Source organism: Rhinoderma darwinii, chromosome 1 (assembly GCF_050947455.1).
Source record: "Rhinoderma darwinii isolate aRhiDar2 chromosome 1, aRhiDar2.hap1, whole genome shotgun sequence".
In the NCBI taxonomy this organism is placed as follows: Eukaryota; Metazoa; Chordata; class Amphibia; order Anura; family Rhinodermatidae; genus Rhinoderma; species Rhinoderma darwinii.
The window spans coordinates 66,988,287-67,013,730 of NC_134687.1; the positions used below are offsets into that span (position 1 = coordinate 66,988,287).

Here is a 25,444-nt window from a genome sequence, read left to right on the forward strand (position 1 = left end):
GCTTCCATGCCTTTAAGATACAGTATACAGGGCTGCCATTACAAATTGTTGGGCCCTATATAGTTAAATGTTCCAGGCCTTCCCCCTAAGTATACTAGCTTGGGCAAGCAGAACTAATCTTATAACTCACTTTTATAATGCAGGGTAGGCAGCAGTGGGCTTCTTATTTGGCAGGGACCCTGTTGGTGGCCCTGGATATATGGCCTACATCTATTATTCTGGCATAAAACAAGAAAATTATATTAATGCTTTCGTTCTGCTCAATTCTTCTAGATTATGTAAAATGATTGGGATATAGATTATAAAAATTATCTTTATAAAGACATTTTCTCTTGAATTTATTAAAACCGGTCGTGGAGGCACTTAATGAGATTGATTGACTGCATATTACAGAATATAGGCATTTATCTCACAGTAGGTCCACTTATATTTTATTTAATCTCCTATGCACCTAAATGGAGAATAAAAAATATAAACCATGATTACAATGTAAGATTTTCATTGCAATTTTTATGTTTGGGTTCACAACCGTTCAAACATCTTGATGTGGTCGGTAAAGTTACTGTATATGCATTACGTGCGAATTACCCATAAAATATATATATATATATATATATATATATATATATATATATATATATATATATATATATATATATTCATACACACACATATATAGACACATGCAGATAAAATGTATCCAAACACTGAAGTCTGATTTGCAAGAAGAGTAGTCAACATGTGTAAATTGCGAGAAAATTTTCATAATCGCTATTAATTGATAGTTCTGTAATATCTTAGGTAATTTGTCTATAGTGATAACAGCAATATGTGCCTCAATGTGCGAAGAAAAAAAAATATCACTGATCTGAGATAAAGTTATCATTTGTAGGGAGAGAAAATAAAAAATGGTGATATCAAAAATACTGAGTTTCTAACAAATTTTTAATGCCCGGCTCTCGCTGGGCTTAAAAAAAATTAATAAAAAAAATTCCATTCAACCATTTGATGGACGACAAAAATGTATAATAAAAATAAACCATAAAAGTAATTTATATTTTCTCTTTACTGGGGTTTCTTATATTATTATAAAAATAAGTCATTTTAAATATCTGAGGAGTCTGATGTTTGCCAATGTGTCATGGAAAAAAAGCTTGAATACATTGACTTTGAAATTTGATAATTTGTCTTGTGTCTGGTTGATAAATAAGAAATGCTTTATGTAAAAGAAAAAAAAAAACAGAAAAAAAAAACCCCCAAAAATTATTTTTTTGTATGAGCGATAAAACTTTTTCCTTTTCTGCAACTTAAAATTCTTCTAATTGTTCACAACAAAAAATGTTGCCAGAAATGTACTGACTTTTTATAAATCTAATAAACCGTATAATCATAGTGGAAATGCAACCTGAACAAAAGGACTACAGAATTAAATAGATCTGCCAGGGCAACATGGAGACGTTAGAAAGTAACAAAGTAATCACGAGACACAGCAGTAAAAGTCATGACAGTCATGGGCCTCAGCAAAACGCATCAACTCTTGTGTCTTAACTCACAGGCAAGCGCAGTACAGCAGACACATTTTCTACAAGATAAACAGAAAAGCATGAAGAAGATGGAAGGTGTAACATATCACAGGTAATAAAACCAAGGGCCGTCACGGCAAACAGACGGAGCTTAATGGACTGGATCACAATTTCCCTTATTGAGCAAAATGCCTTTGACTTCTTATATCTCCAAAATTACAATGAAGCCGGGGCGCAGGAAAAATAAAAACCCATTATGTCTTTGGCAAACATATTTATTCAAATAGTTTGACACTTAACCCTCTAGAGCGGCGCCCGGTTCCGTGAGGCGGGAGGACCTCAGGCCTTCACTTCTGATTGAATTCGAGAGCCGTCATCAATCTTGTAGACTCATGACGTTGTTTGATGGTGACTAGAAGTAACTTGCTGGTTACTAAGGCAGCAAGGCGTTCCTTTCTTCTTAATACCGAAACACTTTTCCAGCTACAACATTTCTTATCACAGTTGTGTTAGTCTTCTTACTGACAAGCTTAAAGTAAGAATTGCAATTTTAATGGTTAGAAACAATTTGTTCGATGTCTTCTTCAGTAGTTGGGAGACAGTTTTGACCACATATCTTCTTGAAAACTGAATAGAAGCTTTGATTTTTCATGGTTATATCTCGAGAGAGATGATGGACGCGTTTAATTTCACCATTCGTCTGGTTTTTGCTTTGTGGTGTCATAAGCTCGGATTACTTCAGACTGTGAGACAATTCCATTCTCATCCTGGGAGAAAGCGTATCCATCTGTGGAAAAAAAAAAAAGGAGGAACATTTAAGGGATTGTAAAACACAGGCACAGTTCACACTGTCGTTATGGCTTCAGATTTGGATTTTACTGACTTATAATGCTTATGTAAGATATCCCCTCTCCTTACAGTATAAAATAAATGAATCATGGTATGCTATTGTGGCCATCAATGAGCAGTGCAAACCGCATGGAAAAAAACAGATTGGACATGTGACGGGAGTCTTAAAGGGAATCTGTCACCAGGATAATGCTGACCTGTCTGAATAGTGCCAGCGGCCCTGGCTCCAGTACTGTAGTACTTACTTATTTGCGATCAGAAGTTTTTGTAAAAATTACTTTTTCTCAAGCAGCTAATGTTCATGAGCTGCGGCTAGCCCCACCCACTAGGCAATGATTGACAGCTTTCACCCCATACTGCACATAGGGAGAAAGCTGCCAATCAGCGGCCGGTGGGCGGCGCTAGCCACAGCACATGAATATCTAGAACTACATATTTAGCTGCAGATCATTGGCGGATTATGCTTATTTTAGTACCATCTGCTGTTAATCAGATGTCTGGTGTACGACCACCAAAGACATCAGATTGTCAGCAGAGCTCACCAAACTTCGTTGGGTGTCTGCAAAAAATCTGCAGAGAAATAACTCACGTCTATGGCCAGCTTTATTCATTTTCAGATTTCATGGTGCAGACTTGGGCAAATGTACTAATTGTAAAGGTAGTAAAGTATGCCATAACTGCGGTTTAGCATGTAGAGGCTATAGATTTGGGGTATGTGCACAGAGTGGCGTTGTGTTGTTGGGCCCCCCTTAAATGAGCTGTCCCAGAGATTAGCTGAAACTGAAAACCCTGCTGATCTCTCCTAGGGAACCTGCGGGTGGTCACACATTTACAACTACTCTTTTAGGTGGTGCGATGTAGAACGGAAAATTCTGCTTAAAAATGTGATCAATTATATGATTTAATTCTATTAAAGTGTTATCCAGAAATAGAGAAAAAAAAATCTTTTTATATATTTTCATATAATAGACAGGTACTTACGAAGCAGGTTTTGTTGAACAGACTCCGAACGATACATGTTGACTGTATTCTTCTTAAAAACATTTTTCAACAGTTGAGCTCTCTCTGTTAAACTTTGCGCATACAAAAAAAACTTGTAATAACGACAAATACCAAGTGACAAAAACATTTTTTTTGCATTGCAGAAAACTTAATTCCTTCACAGTTACTGGAAAAACTAGAGTCTGCGCGATGATTACAATACACATCTGAGATCAAGATTGTACTATGAGATTTTATCAGTAGCAAGCACCATGTTCCATGTTTACACAGACACAGCGCCATCCATACAAGTGTGGCTCTAGCTGGTACTGCAGCTTCAACACAACCACTAGAATGGGACTGAGCTGCAGTACCAGGCAGAGCCTCAGGTACAGACGAGTCAATGTGACTGTTTAAAACAATGAAGGGACAGCGATGCTCACTGAATAAATTATATCGTAAATTATACCCCAAAGGCTGGTTAAGTAGAGCGAGGCGCACTCTCATTGCATCATCCAATATAGGTCTTCAGGTTGCTAACATTAGAGCCGTGATAAAGATTGGTGAACAGGGTGACAACCTTACTCCCGATTACTACGGATGAATCAAGATGGACATTTGGTACTGCAATATGTGATGTCATCAGCCCTGTATTAATCAGCATCGCTACACAAGTGTCTCTGTGGTGTTAAAAACCATGAGAAAACCAGTATTTGATTTGCTTGGTTCCAATTCATAGTGGTCTACGATGCGTTTTGGGAAAAACCATACAAAGGCCGACTTTTATTAAAAGTCTAATACAAAAATCGGCCTTATTAACTATGGCAACCAATCACAGTGTAGATTTCATTTCTTAATCTGCTTTGGAAATAAGAAAAGCTGCACCATGATTGGTTGATATAAGCAACAAAGGCCAGTTTTTCTTTAAGATAGTTATGGATTAATTACTGTTAAGGGAACTCTTAGGCCTAATTCACATCTTGTTATTGAACTATATTTAAAGTGTACCTCAGAAAAGCTCCAGGCATACACACTACATGTGTACATAGGGCTCTCAGAGCCTGACGAAGGCCAAAAGTGTCCTTTTGGCCTCCATCGTGCTAGTATACATCAGTTCTGGGTTTTTTACGACATTACATTGTATGGAAAACATTTTTTTAAAAACTATTTTAACATGGGAGCCTAGGGGTGACATATCCCACTGTATGGCATACATCACAGGCATCTGTTTAACACATATGTCGTGGGCTTTTTAATAGTTTTCCGTGATGTATACGGTACACAGTTGCCATTATACTCTATGGTTGACAGATACGTTAAACAGATGCCTAACAGTAGCGTCTATCACCCATAGACTATAACGGTATCCGTTTAACAGATAATGAATTCTCATGACATTCGTTTAATGGACACCATTATAGTCTATGGTGACAGATGCCACCGTTAGGGCACCCGTCACACCCTATGTTTAACGTGTATATATGCACACCTCGGGAGCTTTTACTGGCATATACATCAAATGTAGGCAAGTAAACATGGTGTACAGGGCCTTATACATCCTATTATAAAATAAATATCCCACAACAGAAGTTTTTGAATAGTAAATTTGCCTAGTACTATAGATCCCCCATCACTTTGGCAGCTGTTGTGAAAACTGTAATAAGAGACATTGGTTGCCATCTAGCTTTCCCAAACAGATATAACTAAGAAGCTGCATTTAAGGACAGAATTTATCTATCTATCTATCTATCTATACTTCTATAATTGTAACAATTTAGAATTTTGAGTCAGGCTTTTGAATGGTTATTACTGTAAAACGAGTGACATCGCAATGGACACGTATGTATATATGTTAAATCTTTATGGTGACAAACAAATGGGGCTCAAGTACAGATGTAGCAGTCTTTATCTTGACTTAACGAATTAAATAAAGTGGCAAGAAAATTGTACTTGACTTTTTCAATGACTTTTGTTGTGTGATCACACCTTGCAGCAAGTTATCAGTCCATATAAACTTGGCTACATCTGTACACAATGAGTTAATACAGATCACAGTACCGTTATTTTTTTTAAAAATTTAATCACATACATTCTTTAAAAGAATTCAAGCACAGGTTTTCTACCAATCAAACGGTTATGAATAGATGTTAATTTCAATACAATGAACCAAACTATTGCCATTCAGGTATGTCCAATATTACTTACATTAAAGCTTAAATTAATTTAGAAAAACATGGCAACCTCATGTGTTCACAATTTCCTTAAATTGCCCTAAATCTCTCATTTCTTTTCTTAAATGAATAATACTTATTTCACAAAAAACATAAAAATGGTTCTATATACATTATCACTCCTAATTAAAGTTGTACATATTGTGAAGCACAGAAAAGTCTCACAAGAAATTTATATTCTTATTTTTTTTTATTACTATTGCATAGTGTTCAGATTTGTGTAATAAGTAGTTGTTAGATTACCACAAAACGTCTATATACAGCTCTACTTTAAAACAATGAATAAATGAAACAAGTCTTGCACTGACCAGTGTTACACACATACAGCATTTATTGAAAACTAATCTTACCTTTTCCCATGCACAACAGCCCCCGGGTCTTGGGACTTGGCTTCAAGCTCCTGAACTTCATCAACCAAGTTTTTAAAGCCGGTTCTTTTGATGCTTTATTTCAATAAAAATGGAACGATAAATAATCACATCTTATTATAAATCTTTAGTTTAGAAAAAAATATAGATAACATTTTTGTTAAAAAAGTCATCACTGATACATTACATGTGTATAATAATAAAGTACATGAGGCGTTCGTCCACTGCTTATCTGATGTGCAGATTATATTATAAACTAATCCTTGTATAGATGACAATTGGCTGTTACTAGGTTGTCAAGATTTCTACCTAGTTATTTATAAAAAAATATATTTAAAAAAAAAAAACAAAAAAAAAAAAACAACTTAAATCCCGAAAAAACCTCCAAGACCCACAGAAATAGAACAATACTTACGCTTTATAAAACACATCAAAAAGCAAGGATGTTACAGGAATGAATAAGAGACCCATCCAGAATACACCAGAGCTGAACATCATGTCTGCCTGCAATAAATATATACACGTATTATGTTTGTTGATCTGTGTTACTGTTCAGCATCGTTCTTCATAGAAAGATATACGGAATACCAAATACAGAACAGATAAGCATGGACTTCAATCACTTCTGCACCGATCTGTATTGGAACGGGTCTCAGAACACTTGATATATAATTCTGTGATTATTCGACAGCCCATTACATCTTTACTATGACAGATGTATAAAACATCAAAACCACAAAAAAGGCCATACTCAAGTATGGCCTTTTTTGTGGTTTTGATGATCTTTATGTCCCATTTTTTCTGTTTGTGTTTTTAAATTAGGAACGAAAAGTTCTGGTTAGGGACTCGCAAGGCACTGGGGACCCTTGACGTTGGGTTGCGAGCTTTGCGTATTTTGGCCAAAATAACAACTAATACCCCATGTTTCATGGATATTTCTTACTACGTATACTACACTTTTTTTCAGGACGCAGCCGGGTCTTATATGCTGGGAGGGCATGATGTGCTGGCGTTTGGTTTGGAATGCAGAGCAGCCCGCTTTAGCTAACACTAGCGGCGTTACAAATAGGCTGTTATTCGGCAAGATACGCCATGCCTGACGACCAGCACATTATCCCTCCACGTATTACACATAGTACTGACACCCCATGTACTATTCACAGCACTGACCCCTATTCATCACATTTATTTATTTATTTATTTTTATTACATTATTACACACTTTCATACATACATATTTATTTTTTACCATCCATTCACACCCTAGCACTACACTGACACTCATTTATCGCACACCTTTGAGCACTTAGTCCGCCACTCCCCTCAAGACTAGTGGGAGTGGCTATCACTACTTAATGCACACTCCTTCTGCAGCATTCTTTGACCCGTCTGCGTCCTGATGGGAACGGGTTTTCACCCACCCACCTACCTAGTGAGTATGGCCTTTTTTGTGGTTTTGATGATCTTTATGTCCCATTTTTTCTGTTTGTGTTTTTAAATTAGGAACGAAAAGTTCTGGTTAGGGACTCGCAAGGCACTGGGGACCCTTGACGTTGGGTTGCGAGCTTTGCGTATTTTGGCCAAAATAACAACTAATACCCCATGTTTCATGGATATTTCTTACTACGTATACTACACTTTTTTTCAGGACGCAGCCGGGTCTTATATGCTGGGAGGGCATGATGTGCTGGCGTTTGGTTTGGAATGCAGAGCAGCCCGCTTTAGCTAACACTAGCGGCGTTACAAATAGGCTGTTATTCGGCAAGATACGCCATGCCTGACGACCAGCACATTATCCCTCCACGTATTACACATAGTACTGACACCCCATGTACTATTCACAGCACTGACCCCTATTCATCACATTTATTTATTTATTTATTTTTATTACATTATTACACACTTTCATACATACATATTTATTTTTTACCATCCATTCACACCCTAGCACTACACTGACACTCATTTATCGCACACCTTTGAGCACTTAGTCCGCCACTCCCCTCAAGACTAGTGGGAGTGGCTATCACTACTTAATGCACACTCCTTCTGCAGCATTCTTTGACCCGTCTGCGTCCTGATGGGAACGGGTTTTCACCCACCCACCTACCTAGTGAGTATGGCCTTTTTTGTGGTTTTGATGATCTTTATGTCCCATTTTTTCTGTTTGTGTTTTTAAATTAGGAACGAAAAGTTCTGGTTAGGGACTCGCAAGGCACTGGGGACCCTTGACGTTGGGTTGCGAGCTTTGCGTATTTTGGCCAAAATAACAACTAATACCCCATGTTTCATGGATATTTCTTACTACGTATACTACACTTTTTTTCAGGACGCAGCCGGGTCTTATATGCTGGGAGGGCATGATGTGCTGGCGTTTGGTTTGGAATGCAGAGCAGCCCGCTTTAGCTAACACTAGCGGCGTTACAAATAGGCTGTTATTCGGCAAGATACGCCATGCCTGACGACCAGCACATTATCCCTCCACGTATTACACATAGTACTGACACCCCATGTACTATTCACAGCACTGACCCCTATTCATCACATTTATTTATTTATTTATTTTTATTACATTATTACACACTTTCATACATACATATTTATTTTTTACCATCCATTCACACCCTAGCACTACACTGACACTCATTTATCGCACACCTTTGAGCACTTAGTCCGCCACTCCCCTCAAGACTAGTGGGAGTGGCTATCACTACTTAATGCACACTCCTTCTGCAGCATTCTTTGACCCGTCTGCGTCCTGATGGGAACGGGTTTTCACCCACCCACCTACCTAGTGAGTATGGCCTTTTTTGTGGTTTTGATGATCTTTATGTCCCATTTTTTCTGTTTGTGTTTTTAAATTAGGAACGAAAAGTTCTGGTTAGGGACTCGCAAGGCACTGGGGACCCTTGACGTTGGGTTGCGAGCTTTGCGTATTTTGGCCAAAATAACAACTAATACCCCATGTTTCATGGATATTTCTTACTACGTATACTACACTTTTTTTCAGGACGCAGCCGGGTCTTATATGCTGGGAGGGCATGATGTGCTGGCGTTTGGTTTGGAATGCAGAGCAGCCCGCTTTAGCTAACACTAGCGGCGTTACAAATAGGCTGTTATTCGGCAAGATACGCCATGCCTGACGACCAGCACATTATCCCTCCACGTATTACACATAGTACTGACACCCCATGTACTATTCACAGCACTGACCCCTATTCATCACATTTATTTATTTATTTATTTTTATTACATTATTACACACTTTCATACATACATATTTATTTTTTACCATCCATTCACACCCTAGCACTACACTGACACTCATTTATCGCACACCTTTGAGCACTTAGTCCGCCACTCCCCTCAAGACTAGTGGGAGTGGCTATCACTACTTAATGCACACTCCTTCTGCAGCATTCTTTGACCCGTCTGCGTCCTGATGGGAACGGGTTTTCACCCACCCACCTACCTAGTGAGTATGGCCTTTTTTGTGGTTTTGATGATCTTTATGTCCCATTTTTTCTGTTTGTGTTTTTAAATTAGGAACGAAAAGTTCTGGTTAGGGACTCGCAAGGCACTGGGGACCCTTGACGTTGGGTTGCGAGCTTTGCGTATTTTGGCCAAAATAACAACTAATACCCCATGTTTCATGGATATTTCTTACTACGTATACTACACTTTTTTTCAGGACGCAGCCGGGTCTTATATGCTGGGAGGGCATGATGTGCTGGCGTTTGGTTTGGAATGCAGAGCAGCCCGCTTTAGCTAACACTAGCGGCGTTACAAATAGGCTGTTATTCGGCAAGATACGCCATGCCTGACGACCAGCACATTATCCCTCCACGTATTACACATAGTACTGACACCCCATGTACTATTCACAGCACTGACCCCTATTCATCACATTTATTTATTTATTTATTTTTATTACATTATTACACACTTTCATACATACATATTTATTTTTTACCATCCATTCACACCCTAGCACTACACTGACACTCATTTATCGCACACCTTTGAGCACTTAGTCCGCCACTCCCCTCAAGACTAGTGGGAGTGGCTATCACTACTTAATGCACACTCCTTCTGCAGCATTCTTTGACCCGTCTGCGTCCTGATGGGAACGGGTTTTCACCCACCCACCTACCTAGTGAGTATGGCCTTTTTTGTGGTTTTGATGATCTTTATGTCCCATTTTTTCTGTTTGTGTTTTTAAATTAGGAACGAAAAGTTCTGGTTAGGGACTCGCAAGGCACTGGGGACCCTTGACGTTGGGTTGCGAGCTTTGCGTATTTTGGCCAAAATAACAACTAATACCCCATGTTTCATGGATATTTCTTACTACGTATACTACACTTTTTTTCAGGACGCAGCCGGGTCTTATATGCTGGGAGGGCATGATGTGCTGGCGTTTGGTTTGGAATGCAGAGCAGCCCGCTTTAGCTAACACTAGCGGCGTTACAAATAGGCTGTTATTCGGCAAGATACGCCATGCCTGACGACCAGCACATTATCCCTCCACGTATTACACATAGTACTGACACCCCATGTACTATTCACAGCACTGACCCCTATTCATCACATTTATTTATTTATTTATTTTTATTACATTATTACACACTTTCATACATACATATTTATTTTTTACCATCCATTCACACCCTAGCACTACACTGACACTCATTTATCGCACACCTTTGAGCACTTAGTCCGCCACTCCCCTCAAGACTAGTGGGAGTGGCTATCACTACTTAATGCACACTCCTTCTGCAGCATTCTTTGACCCGTCTGCGTCCTGATGGGAACGGGTTTTCACCCACCCACCTACCTAGTGAGTATGGCCTTTTTTGTGGTTTTGATGATCTTTATGTCCCATTTTTTCTGTTTATGTATAAAACATCACAACATCCTTGTTTCTGAACCTAGTCAATTAATTTCTGCAAATAGTCAATATTTTTAAAACATTTTTACTTCCATTTTTTATGTGAATAATTTACAGACTATTCTTAACTTCTTTGTAAATGGTTTCAGGATAGTTAGATACATTACAGATCATTAAAAACATAAAATTTGCCACAATTCAGTAAAGAATAAACATAATGCATTTTATAAAGCAGTTCAATTTTTTGATTTCTCCATAAAAAAACAAGACATCCGAATAATCTGTATCAGGGATAACGAATGATAGAATAACTACTGGCAACAATGTATTTACCTTTACAGAAATCCGACTCATGTGCCTCAGTTTCCAGAAACACTTTCCTAGATTTGAGCTACATTGTTTCTAATTCCAACAAGTATAATGGAGCAGAAGCAATAATGTAGGCCTTAAGATGTTAATACGGATCATTGTAATGCTAACTATGAATGGACGGGCAACCGGAGTTACTATTCAGTCCACCAGTCTTTGGCTTTGCAAATGAACATGAGTTGGGGGAGGTGGGAAGATTTTTTTTTTTCTGCGTCATATCTGAAAGCCTGTCAGATTTTTTATTGTTCAATTGCCGAGTTAATCCAAACTTAAAAGATTTAAAGCTGACATCAGCATTTAAGAAAGAAGGCTTCTTTGTATATTTTAGATCAAGTAGGGGGGAAAAGTAAAATCCCAAAGAATTTTCTTCTTTCTGTTGGAGAAAAAAAAATAAAAAAAAATCTACCCCTCGTTCTGTAGAAACGATTTTTGTTTGTAACTTTTCACATCTCTACACACTGGCTGGTCAAGCTGGGAAATGGCAAACTCCTGCCTTTTAGACAATGGCAGAAACAGGGGCAGCCTGTTCTAAGGATGGGCTGTGTCAGGCTGGGTCTGTGGTTTACAAATTGTTCCTAATGTGTGAGATTTGCAGTCCATGCCAAGTTTCCTCTCTTATGAGACCAAATGGAATCTGCCACAAAAGTGGCTCTTGTGGGAATTCATAAGGAGCTCAGAAATTAGACTTGAAAAGCCTGAAATAATTAAGGACTAACAGGTTTTCGGCTAAATGGAAGAGAATCAATCACACATTGTATTTAGTTTTATATCAACCAAACATGGCACCGATGTTTTGGCACCTCCCAGAGAAATCATGTATGTGGAATAGTCACCTTAAACGTTCACCAGCAATTTCTTGACATCTTAGTACATACCTAAATATTCAATTTATGTGTAAGGTATGTAAAATAGCTCTCCTCCAAAAGGAAGACTGGTGATTTTGCATACTTTTTTTCCACAGGGGGCATTGCCCTTCAAGGTAAGGCCACACAGAGTGGCATGGACCCTGCCGCAACCAACAACAGCGCAGGCACCATGTTCAGCACAGCATAATTAATAACACCCTTTATGGACGCATAATTTTGCAGCTGAAGGGAAGTTTTACCCGCAACAACATGCAGCCATTAACATCCACGCCAAACATGGTGCTGGCACAGTTGTTGGCCTTATCCGTACCGCTGCGTGTGGCCATACCCCAAGACTCCCTACCAGTTGGATGTCCGCAAGGAGAATCAGTACCTTTCAAGGTTGTAAGGTAAAACCTAGAGACTATACAGCAGCAGGACCCTCTGTACAAATTAGTCTGATACAATAAATGGGAGTGCACAGTAATCATCAGTAATCCATGTTACAGTCTGCTGGATATGTTAGGCTTCCCATACAAGAGTATTTTCTATAGTAGAAAGATTTGTTTTATTAGGTAGCTGCTAGTGAAGATCCACATGTAAAGCAACTGTAAAAGTTCTCTGGTTTTATGCAAATAAATGATTACTCAACGTATAATGAAACATTCTGCAAATCTCTAATATACAAAGTGTTTAGTGTTGAAAATCTTTACAGACCTAATCCTGTTTACAGATGGCAATTTGCTACAATTTTATCCATTCTAGGCAATCCACTATAATACAGTGTGACCCCGTAGCCGAATCCTCTTTAGGAGACGGTCCTGGCACCTGCTGGACTTTCCTGGGCGCCCTGAAGCTGTCCTCACAGCAATAGAACCGCTATCCTTGAAGTTCTTGATATCCGATAAATGGTTCATTTAGGGGCAATCTTACAAGCAGTAATGTCCTTGCCTGTAAAGCCCTTTTGATGTAAAATAATGATGACCGCACGTGTTTCCTTGGAGGTAACCATGGTTAACAGAAGAAGACCATGATTTCAAGCACCATCCCCCTTTTAAAGCAACCAGTCCGCTCTGATCACAGGGTCATGCTGATTGGATTAGATCAGCTGCCTTGTGCTCATTAACACTTTCCCCATAGCTTACGAGAAGATCACAGAAATGATGTTATCAGGTAATTAAAATATCGCGTGTCCAAACAGCAGTTTATGACCGCATATTGCCGTACTCCGTAAGTTGTTAAACTTATTGGGAAAAATGTAGATTTTCATTTTCACAGCCTACTTCCAATAATTTCTGCAAAAAACCTGTGGGGTCAAAATGCTGACTATACCCCTCAATAATTTTCTCGAGGGGTGGAGTTTCCCAAATGAGGTCACTTGTGTGGGGGGGGGGGGTGTTTCTAGTGTTTTCGCCCCTCAGGGGCTTTGCAAATGCGATATGGCCTACGAAAGCCATTCCAGCTAGATTTGCACTCCAAAAGTCAAATCACGCTCCTTCCCTTCGGAGTCCTGTTGTGTGTCCAAACAGTAGTTTATGACCACATATGGGGTATTGCTGTACTTTGGAGAAATTGTTTTACAAATGTAGGGGTGCATTTTTCTCCATTAGCCCTTGTGGAAATTAAAAAATTCTATGTTTCATTGGGAAATTTTTTATTTTTATTTTCACAGCCCAATTCTAATAATACCTGTGGGCTCAAAATGCGTACTACACAGCTGGATAAATTTCTTTTGGGGTGTAGTTTTCAAAATGTTTTGGTACCACAAGACCTCTTCAAACCTGACATGGTGCCTAAAATATAATCCAATAAAAAGAAGGCCCCAAAATCCCCTAGGTGTTCCTTTGCTCCTGAGGCCTGTGTTTCAGTACATTAGCACACTAGGGCCACATGTGGGATATTTCTAAAAACTGCAGAATCTGGGTAATACATTTTTAGTTGTATCTCTCTGGTAAAACCTTCTGTGTTAATGAGAAAAAATGAATTAAAAATGAATTTATGCAAAAAAATAAAAAAATGAAATTTGTACGTTTCACCTCCACTTTGCTTTAATTCCTGTGAAATGCCTAAAGGGTTAAGAAACTTTCTAAATGTTGTTTTGAACACGGAGGGGTGCAGTTTTTAAAATGGGGTGATTTATGGGGGTTTGTAACGTATGGACCCCACAAAGCCACTTCAGAACTGAACTGGTCCCTGAAAAAACATCCTTTTGAAATATTCTTGAAAATGTGAGAAATTGCTGCTAAAGTTCTAAGCCTTGTAACGTCCTACAAAAATAAAAGGATGTTCAAAAAACGATGCCAACATAAAGTAGACATATGGGATATTTGAACTAGTAACTATTTTGTGTGGTATTTTATGCAAATTTTTTAGAACATTTTGGTGTTTTTCACAATTAAATCCGGATTGTAATGACCAAATTTTACCACGACCATAAAGTCCAATGTGCCACTAGAAAACACTCCCAGAATCGCTTGGATAGGTAAAAGCATTCCAAAGTTATTGCCACATAAAGTGACATGTAAGATTTGAAAAATATGGCGGTCAGGAACGTCAAAACTGGTCGCAACGGGAATGGGTTAATAAACAAGAATGAATGCAAATTGCCACTATAAAAACCTGAAGAAGCAAACTTTGTGAAAACCAAAATTTGTCTCAGTCTCAAAACTTTTGGCCAGGACTGCAGATATGTCAGGTTTGCTGCCTCTGGATGTAAACAAGAATAGTTGACTTCACAGACAGGAATGAAAGATAATAATTTTATTTTTTTTAGGAATTGCAACAACATATCAGAAAATGTCAGAATTTTAATTTATGCAATTATTGAGCATTATTTACATAAACTGGAATTATCAGCAATTTCTTATTAATTACCCAAATTGCTCATTTTACGAGTGGAAGCTCGTATATTAGAGAAGAGCTGCAGAAGTGATTTAAAATTCCCTGCGGCTGCCACCAGAATATAATCACCTTTTGAACTCCTGTTATCTGAGAACAGAGAGGACAGGGGGCAAGCTAAGTGGTGCTCGTGGACACTTTCATCCCACAGTTTTAGGAATCAGCCACAGTATTCTGTGGGTGGTGAACCTAAAATTCTTGATGATAGCCTGTCTGTGTAAACCATTTTATCTTGCAAACCGTATCGAATATATGACAAAAATGAACTGATCCCATTGGGTGTGTACAAAGACAAATTTACCGAGTATAGAGACATAAAATGTTAATAAAAATTTCTGTTTTACTATTACAGTGGAATGTGTACATAGACAGAACTCAATTTTCAGGCTAGGCAATGTATATATGTAAGAGCATAAATCATTACTCTGGAACACCAGACTCACTGCTTCACACATTCACTGTTTGGTCAGGTGGAGAATTTTACAGCCGTATACAACAATAGTCATAAGACAGTGGGGGTTGTGTATAAATTGGTTAGCTTAATATATTGGTACACATGGAGTAAAAAAAATGGCATAAAGTACATTGCAATTATAATACCATTTCTGACACTACATTTTGTTAAAAGCAAGGTTTATTTGCATTCAAATGTCAATTTGAAAAAATAAAATTCAACACCCATGTAAAGTGAAACCTCTCCAATAGACCCCCTCTGAGAATATCACCCCCTTATCCAGACCAGAGTTCATGTGACAGATTTTCAATTATGCATACTGGACATCATCTTTTAGAAAAGCACTTTTCATTGCAAATTTGAAAAGTCATCTCATGAGGTTTCAAAATTTAGTCCAAATGTTGTCCAATGTAAATTCTAGTTTTGAAAGAGAAGTAGATAGACTCAGCCTAGAATACTGCCCTAAAAAATTGTAAAGCTCACTTTGATTGGAGCTATGTATGAGAAAAACGGAGCTCCAACCACTGTAAAGATACATTAACCCCTTACCGACATTTGACGTAACAGTTCTTCATAATCGGTAGGAGGAGAGGAATAGAGCGGGCTTAGGAGCTAAGCCCATTCCATACTCGGTGGATATCGGCTGAAGGCCCCCACGTCTGCCATATTTCTGCTCCTATTAAAGGGCTTAATAGCAGCAGCGTATGGCAGTGTATTATACCAGCGATCAAACGATCACTTGTTCAAGTCCCCTAGGAAGACAAAAAAAAGTAAAAAAAAAAAGTTAGTTTCTAGTGCAAAAAAAACTCAATATTAAAAAGTAAAAAAATAACCCTTTCCCATATTACCCTTAAAGAATACATTGTTTAACGCCAAAATTGCTGTCTTTTGGTCTCCTAAGCGCAGAAAAAAATGGAATAAAAAGTGATCCACAAGTCACCTAAAAATTGTGCAAAGAAAAACAAAACTTCCCCTGCAAGAACAAGCCATCACACTGCACCATCGGCGTAAAAAAAAAAAAAAAAAGTTGTAACTTTTGGAAATGGAAGGAAAAAAAAAAACCTAAAAATGGCTGCAGCGGAAATGGGTTTAAATCTAATACATACACATTTTTGGACCCATTCAGATTTGAACAACAAAATGTTAGAATGTGAAAGCAAATTTTTGAGAGGCTGTCTATCATTGTTCATCCTTAGCAAAGGACTTCAAACTTACAAACACTATTCAGAAGTCTATAATAAAGGATATTGTACTTGTGCCTTTGAGGTGGAATTCCAGAATAAAATACAGCCCAGACCAAGATTGACTGATTAACCTCCGCGACTGAACCTAAACTTTAAAATGACTGATTACAAAGTCAATATTTCCACAATAATGAAAATTTAGCCAGGCCGAGAGATCTTCTTATGTTATTACTGTGTACTGAGCTTTTTCTTTCTAAGTCAGCCAGTTCCTAACCTTTTCTTTCTCTTGTAGCTAGGTCTACAAAGTACTTATGGCAGCCATGTTTAACAGCAATAAAAGTCATGGGCCCCTTAGCAACCACTTTAGCTACCCATGATGCACTGGGGATTGAGTTAACATTGCGTTATAGCGGGCGCTATACCTAAACTTGAAGAAGTGGTGCATTTACCTAAAGGCTAATAGGCCATGAGCCCCCAGGCACTGTCCAAATATTTATTTCACTCCTGCCCACATGAAGTTTTAGAGACATAACGTTAAGATACTACATTATAAACCAGGCATGCAAACAGAAAATAGGATTTATTTATAAAACACATTAAAAAGTATAACCAAGAATAGATACAATATTTAATAAAAAAGTAACGTAAACTGAAAGCATCATACCTCTCCAGACATGTCAGGTGCTAGAGGAATTGCTGGCCACAATGAAGAGTAGACCCCGAAGAACACAATCCATAGCAGAATACTCCCCCATATAGCCACATGACTGAACTATTGACAAAAAGAATGATACAATAACTTACATACATTTTGAAAAAAAACAAAACCAAAAACCTAACACGAGGAAACAACTAAGGCCCCATACATAGGGAGTAGGGAGTATGGAGCCTGTAAGAGGCAATGCTTCTAGGGGAGAACATTTTCATACATATGGCACCTGTTGGAACATGAGTGACAATGTGATTTGTACGGTGTCTTTTTTATACTACTTGTATTTGCTCTTTTAATGAATGCCAATCAAATCTGTTTTAATTTTTATTCTAAAGGGTTGAGCATATATTTTCTCTATAGGTGCTATCTCTGTTGGAATATACCATAATTGTTTTTCTGTTGGCTATGTACGAAACCCAACAAAAATAGCACCGAAGTCACTGTCATTTGATCCATCTTAAATCTGTAGCCACTAAACCGTTAAAACCCTGTTATTCAACAAAATCAAGTGTAACTCCAGATATTTAAAAAATATATATATTTTTTTTAATAAGACTATAAACTAATCAGAACAATATTAATTTGCATAATACAAATAAACACCATAATCACAATAAAAATAATAATTGTTGCAGTGCGTTTACAATTGTCCACCAAGAATTTCCACTGTAGCAGAGCTTTCAAAAAATATATATTCTGTCAAGCCCATTGTATGGCCAAAATGCCGCCGTCACTGTTTATGCAATCTGTGATGGGATAAAGCGAATATATTTTTTTGGAAGATCTGGTGGAGTGGAAATTCTTAGTGGACAGTGATTTTCCAGGAGATCGTGGAAACTTGAGATCACATAAGGTGCTGAGGGAGGCTTCTAGTTTTGAATAATAGGATTAGAATTGAAATTACAGGGATTGTCCATTTTAAAGGAAGTTCATTCCCATTTTCAAAAACTGCTATTTTTCAAAGCATGGGCAAATTTTAGTGTATATTCATGGTCTGAAAACCTAATTCTCATCACAGTTGAGGGTTTTCTACAATTTATATGGTATAGGCAATCCTATGACTTAAAATGCGATAGAAATCGATAGAAACTCTCAGGACAGGTAAGAAATGTTTACGGTTTCTTTAAATAAGACTGGAAGTCCCTTTTAGCCTTGAAGGCTATGTTCGCCTTTGCAAACAATTGTATTAATTGTTCCAATGTATCCAAGGAAAAGTATAACAAGTTTGCAATTGATCTTGATTAAAAACTTCTTGTTGTTTTGTTTCTACAGCTCCTATACGTCTCCATGGTAACAAACAACAAACACTGTTTAGTCTAATCCTGCAGTCATATTCCCTTCTGTTTGTCCACAACTGTCCCCTATATACAGTACATTCGGTAGGTTTGCGAGAAGTAGGGGAAAGATAAACGGTAGAATGACTGCTGGATCGGATTATATAGTTTGTTTGTTGTCGGTTACCATGGAGACAGTCTGCATAGGAGCTATAGACAAAAAAAGATAGGAATTTTTATTTTACTTATCAAGACTTATTGCAAAGTTGTTTCATTTTTCATTTTAAAGGCATTGGAGTAATAAATGAAAGAAAAAAAAAAATGCTTGAACAAGTTGTACATTGCCTTTAAACCTGTCAAAATCACATACTGGATATGTTCCAACTAATACATGGTCATTTACTACTGAAAGTGACTGTAAAAGTGTAGTCCTTCCTTGTATAGTCCATTTCATTGCAACGTGAAAGTGCTGAAGTGTCCCTGTGGATAAGCGAATACAAGGAAAACAATGACCTTACTCTTTCTTAGCTGTGACCCTGTACGAGATATGGCTTTTATGTTTTCAATACATGGTATATTGTTTTGGTGTAAAAATTAACGTGAAACTAAATGACACCTTTTATTCAAAGTTGAAATGTAAATAAACAGTGGAATAACTTTGTACAGACTTTGCTTTACGGCTTTTATATTGATTTTAAGTTTTTTTATGTTGTGATCGCAATTCATATCAGGAGCTGCTTTAAGGGTATGTTCACACTGAGTTTTTTTGACATGGAGACTGCTTCGGAAAACACGCCAAAAAATGTCCGAAAACGCCTCACATTGATTTCAATGGGAGGCGGGGGAGTTTTTTTCCCGCGAGCGGAAAAACCGTCTCACGGGAAAAAGAAGCGACATGCCCTATCTTCAGGCATTTACATCTCTGACCTCCTATTAACATCAATGGGAGGCAGAGAAAGCATATTTCGCGGCGTTTTTTTCCCAGGGCGCTCAATGGCCGCGGGCGAAAAACACAGTGCAGGTAGAGCAAAATCTGCCTCAAAATTCCAAACTGAATTTTGAGGCAGATATTCTGCCTGCAAAAAACTGTGTGAACCTACCCTTAATGTTCTGCAGGTTTTGTTTAGACCAGACTGCAGTTTAGCTCTGTTCTGCTGTCTGACGTGACCCAACTACTCAGCTCTACCTGCTTATCTGTCATCTGTGTTCCCATAATGCACTTCTCTCTGGTAATAGGAGTCCAGCAGAATTACAAATTTACTTATCTGTCTTAAAGGGTAACTAAACGTTCAAACTTCTGACATGTCAGAAGTTCTGATTGGTGGGGGTCCAAGAACGGAGACCCCCAACAATCGCTAAAACGAAGCAGCAGAAGTGCTCATGTGAGCACTCAGCTGCTTCGTTTCTGTTCGGCTTTTTCCGGAAATCAATGTAGCGGTTTACGGGCTCAATAGAGAGTCCAAGAGCCCGTACTCCGCAACATTGGCTTTCCGGAAAAAGACGAACAGAAATGAAGCGGCTGAGCGCTCACACGAGCACTTTGGCTGCTTTGTTTTAGCGATTGAGTGGGGTCTTAGTGCTCTGACCCCCACCAATCCAAAAGTTTGTTGAACATTTAGTTACCCTTTGTAGATAATTTATTTAACTTATCTGTTAAAGTTAATCTTACTACATTTTTTATGTAGACTTAAAATGTGGAATATTGTAAAAGGTCATTCAAAAGCGTAAATTTCCCTTTAAGCTGTGCAAGGGCCGATCCCTTACATTTAAGGCTATGTAAAGTTTTGAAAAAGTTTTTATTTTATTAAATAAAAATGCCAGTCAGTGTGTTTGGTGCAACTTTCAAATTAGTTTTTGACATACAGCTGCTCAGTATTCTGTATACATAGCAACTGTATCTTTCGCGAAGACCTGAATCCATCAGTCCTGCGTGTCCGATCCACCTGTAATTATCACATCTAAGTTATGAATTTAGATGTGATCGGTAACAGCTTGATACTGCACGTCAGAGACACGCAGGACCCGCTGACACTGAGCCAGTCAGTCCCGCTGACCTGATGGGTACAGGATTCAGCGGAAGATACAGCTGCTCTGTATACGGGATACAGAGCAGCTGTATCTCAAAAAGTAAGAATAATTTTTAATAAAAAACTAATCTGAAAGTTGAACCAAACACACTGATTGGAATTTTTTATTAAAAAATAAATAAATAAAAAATTATCACTTTCAAAAGGTTTACATAGCCTTTAAATATACTGCACAAATCTCAATAAAGAAACATTTGCAGAAGCGGTAATCCATATGTACTTAGAAATGAAGGTGAAATGGACTATTTGGAGATTACTAATCAATTTTTGGATTCACAAACTTTGGATATAGTAAGTTTACATATTATGGTTAAACCAGAGAAGAGAATGGGGATAAAAGGAAGAAGGGGAGGGGGATCTGAGAAGTTTGTTTCTCCCTAATGATCCATCAGTAGGCAAAAAAACCCACAAGGTATGATCCAACCTGAGGACAAAAAGGATTCCATACACTTACATAAGACTTTATGATGGAATATAATAGTCAACGGTGATATAACATTTCTAGAATTATAAAAACAACATTTACTGCATTAATATTCTGTTAAAATATTCTCTGAATTTTCTCTTTTCTTACCATGGTCCAATGTGAGGTTTCTAAGCCGGCTTTCAAGCACACGGTTATCACCACAAACTAGAAGAAAATATAAAATGTTATTACATCAGTATTAGTGAAATGTTTTTTGAAAGGTAAAACAGGTGTACGACAAAGTCTCGAGGACTGGGCGTTCGTGTTTTTCGCTAACATTTAACATCAATCATGGATAGTGGTATGTTCTAGGCTGTTGTAGTTGTACATGTGGCCTGGTGCCCCACAGACCCTCTGCTAAACACAAGGACAGCAGTATTATAAAGAGACAGTGAAGATGTATTGTAAACTTTCTTAGGTTCATAAACGTATCAGTGGAGCAGAGAACATCTATGTAGTGTCCTAAAATAGTGAGAATCTCTTTCAAATGTGACAAAATATAATGACTGGTAAATATCGGCCCCTAAATACACATCTAGCTCCTTGCAGCGCTCAACTTATGAATAGATGCCTTTCACAGGTTTTCCTTTTAGGTGAAGTTAAAAACCAAGTTTTGAAGCAGCAGGACTATGTAACTTAATGCTTAGGCCATGTTCACATATTGTGGATTCAGTGCAGATTTACATTTTGCATGTGGATCCCACATGTAAATTTGGGCAGAATCTGTAGCAATTCCGTTGGCAATGCAAGTGAGTGGGGTATTTTATGCCCTATTCGTATGCTCCGGGAAAAAATCTATGCAAAATAATGACTATGCTGCAGATTATAAAATCTGTGGTGCAATCTGCAGGACTGAAAAGCAGTGGATTAGCTCCATTAAACCTCAACAGAGCTCATCCATGTGTAAACCTACATGCAAATCTCTTGCAGAAATACTGTAACCGTTTCAGCTGCAGATTTGTGCCACAGGTTATCCAGAAAATCCATGGCGAACTTGCTCAGTGAACATATATGACCAAACACTGCATGGTGCAAACCCTAGTGAAGATTTTCGAGTAGGAATAAAGTACCTGACTGCAAAGCAAATGAACGGAAAAAATAATCTAGAATACATTATTAAAGAGAACCTTTAATCTCCCCATACATGTGCAGCATGCAATGGGGAGGGCTGCAGAAACCCTGGGGCACTTTACATTTTCTTTCTACCTCCCTCCGTTATTTAGATATCGGTGCCGTTAGATTTGGCGCTCGATATTTAAATAACCCCCTGAACAGTCAACGGGGCGTGTACTGGCAAGGGGGCGTGTTACTATGGCGGTGACACTGTCCAATCAGATATGTAGAGTGCCACAGCAAGAGCGAGCAGAGAAAGTGCACGCTCTCTCTCTTCAGCTTTGAAGATCAGTCTTTTCACCCGAACTAGCAAGGTGGCGTGTCTCTGCTACGGACAGTGTAAGCGCTCCCCAGCTCTTACACTGTCCGTAGCAGAGACAGTGTCACAGCCAGAGTAACACGCCCCCTTGCCAGTACACGCCCCGTTGACTGTTCAGGGGGTTATTTAAATATCGGGCGCCAAATAGAACGGCACCGATATCTAAATAATGGAGGGAGGTAAAAAAAAATATAAAGTGCCCCAGGGTTTGTGCAGCCCTCCCCATTGCATGCTGCACATGTATGGGGAGGTGAAAGGTTCCCTTTAAAAATTCAGTACTGTGCTTAGTCTTAAAGGGGTTTTCCCAAGATTAACATTTATAACCCATCCATAGGATAGATAAATGTCTGATAGCTGGGAGCCCCACCGATTAACCCCCCACCAATCACTAGAATTGGGGTCCCAAAACAGTCTTTCCGTCTCACTGCAAAACTGCAGTGAGTAGGCGTTTGAATGGAGCGGCGGTCGAGCATGCGTGCTGCTGCTCCATTCAAAGTCTATGAGACTAAAAGGAGAGAGCCGAGTCAGCCCTAAGACATTGAATAGAGCGGCAGGCGCATGCTCGACTGCTGCTCCATTCAAGCTCCTCTTTACTGTGGGGAACGGGTACAGGCTCGGGATCCCCGTTTTAGTGATTGGTGGGGGTTCAAGCGGTGGGGCTCCGAGCGATCAGACATTTATCACCTATCCATCAAATAGGTGATAAATGTTTATCTTGGGAATACACCTTTAATATCTCACTTCATGTAATCCTGTAATATGCATCAAAAATTACAAAAATGATGTTATATAATAGTCAATGGCCATGTTTGGTAGTTTTGTTTTGTAAAGTATAAGGGAAAATGTATCCACTAAGGCAGTGGACTCCGTCTTTTGCAAAACTACAACTCCTAGCATGGGCATACAGGCAGTTGTACAGAAGTTTCACAACAGCTGAAGAACCACATCTTGGAGACTAATGTTTTAAAGAAAATGAGCACGCTGTACAAAATCGGTTTTAATGTGTAACTCTGGGAAGAAACAAATTTTCCCCAGTCAACATGCTCTTCCACCATTGAAAGCCTTGCTTATCTGCAGCTTTATCCTGGAATCTGTCTACCTACCCTCTCCGGGACATGACTACTAAATAGAATGGTCTTGACACCCAGGCCTCTGCGAAAGAAATACTACATTTTCGGTAATGTATGGGGACGAATGTTCGTCCACATTCATTTGTATAATATCGGCACCACATCTTCCTGTTTACAAGGGGAGAAGCGCTGCCAACTAGTGACCAGAACTCTGCTGGGTAACATAGAATATTAGAGAGAGTGTTTGTAATACAGAAGACCATTGTCTCAGTAATCATGCCAGGAACATCCAAGGTTTTGGTGGAGGGAAATGTGGTGGGAAAGGATTAGAACTAGAGGAATAAACTGAAGTTTACTCTTTTTCCCCCCACAATGTAACTAACAATAACAATGTATCCTTTAAGAAAAGGTTTCAAACTTACAGTGTAAACAATGTTGCCCAATAAAAGGTAATCTGATGTTTTTCCATTTGCAAACACATTATCTATAGAAATACATGAGAAAACAACATTAGCGAATAATCAAATACCTACAAACCAAACACAAAATTCATCAAAATGTGAAAAGTTCTGAATTTAAGACTACAGACCATCGTTATATCTCTCTCTTATATCTAACTCATATCTATAACTAGGATGTAAAGATGCTGTACTGCCCCCGAGTACCACGCCAACATGTTCACCACATCTAGCGCAGAAAGTCCACACTCACACAGACGGATGATGCAACCTCAGTTTTTCCACTTTTTTTTTATACACTTTTGTTAACAATTCAATAATTTGTCCAAGCTAAAACTTAAAATGGAGCGGTCAGATGGAACACGCTGGCCACGGATCATATGTACACCAATACAGATGTAGCAAACCTCATTGACGCTGCTAACTTGTGTTGGTTCCCCCCTAGTCCTGATCTGTATCCCTCTCTTTACTGGAGTTTCAATGTATAGCCTTTCTTGTACCATGCACGTTTTGTGCTCATGTTTTACCTAGTCAATAATGTATTGGCTCTCCTTTGCTGCACTATGCTTGCACTTGTGTGAGGCTCAATGAGGGAATCCATTTTGTATGGGTAACGTGGTTCCCTTTTATGTATTTTATATCTGTATATCCCTAATAAAGCATTGTTACTTTTTTGACGAATATGAGAATTTGTGTGATCTTTATATTGGTGGTTAACTTGCAGCAGGACAACATTGAAACCGTTAACGTTTCTTGCCACTGTGTATTTAATATGGTAAAAGTCAAGTTAAAGATCGCTACATCTGTACATTGGTAGCTGTCACTGGTAGAAGGAAGAATTAAATAAATAAATAATGACGTGCTCAGTGGCACTCCCTTAATAACATGCGGCTAACAAGTAGGGCAACATGTCCCATCTATAGGCTCTACTTTAACCTCACTAGATATTGAGATACTGAATTTTGAAATGAACATTCAAAATAAGCTACATGTCTTAAAGTTCTAAAAAGAACGACAGCGGATGATCGATAGATTTTTGGCAGATAACGTTGAATGCAGCTGTCAGATGTTCTTCCATCAGGTAATAGGAAGGGTTGAATAAAATATGTAAGCACTGCAGGAAACCTTGCATAAGGATTTCTTAAGAAAATATAAGCCATATTTGATTTGTGGATTGATCTGCAGCCAAAACATTGGTTTCTAGACAAACTTCAAAAGATGAATTACCTGCTTCTACCTTAACCCCTTAAGGACACAGCTGTGTCACCACATTATAAGTGCCCTATCTCCTACATAAGGAGATCGGCGCTGTAATGTAGGTGACAGCAGTGCTTTTTATTTAAAAAAAACGATAT

General features: G+C 38.4%; 1 protein-coding gene across 8 annotated transcripts in view; it reads right to left on the minus strand.

The window, feature by feature from the left end:
* Positions 1 to 631: 631 nt before the first annotated feature.
* The window catches only part of ATP8A1 (ATPase phospholipid transporting 8A1), a 219,830-nt gene continuing 195,017 nt past the window's right edge, over positions 632 to 25,444 (minus strand). For all 8 annotated transcript variants that reach the window (XM_075859460.1, XM_075859464.1, XM_075859449.1 and 5 more), the window contains 7 exons: positions 24,054 to 24,115; positions 21,238 to 21,294; positions 17,255 to 17,362; positions 6,368 to 6,456; positions 5,935 to 6,027; positions 3,354 to 3,445; positions 632 to 2,310 (listed from right to left, as the gene is read on the minus strand). In XM_075859460.1, coding sequence (XP_075715575.1) covers positions 2,213 to 2,310; positions 3,354 to 3,445; positions 5,935 to 6,027; positions 6,368 to 6,456; positions 17,255 to 17,362; positions 21,238 to 21,294; positions 24,054 to 24,115 — 599 coding nt within the window. In that variant the 3' untranslated portion in view covers positions 632 to 2,212. The remainder of the gene's footprint in view (positions 2,311 to 3,353; positions 3,446 to 5,934; positions 6,028 to 6,367; positions 6,457 to 17,254; positions 17,363 to 21,237; positions 21,295 to 24,053; positions 24,116 to 25,444) is intronic.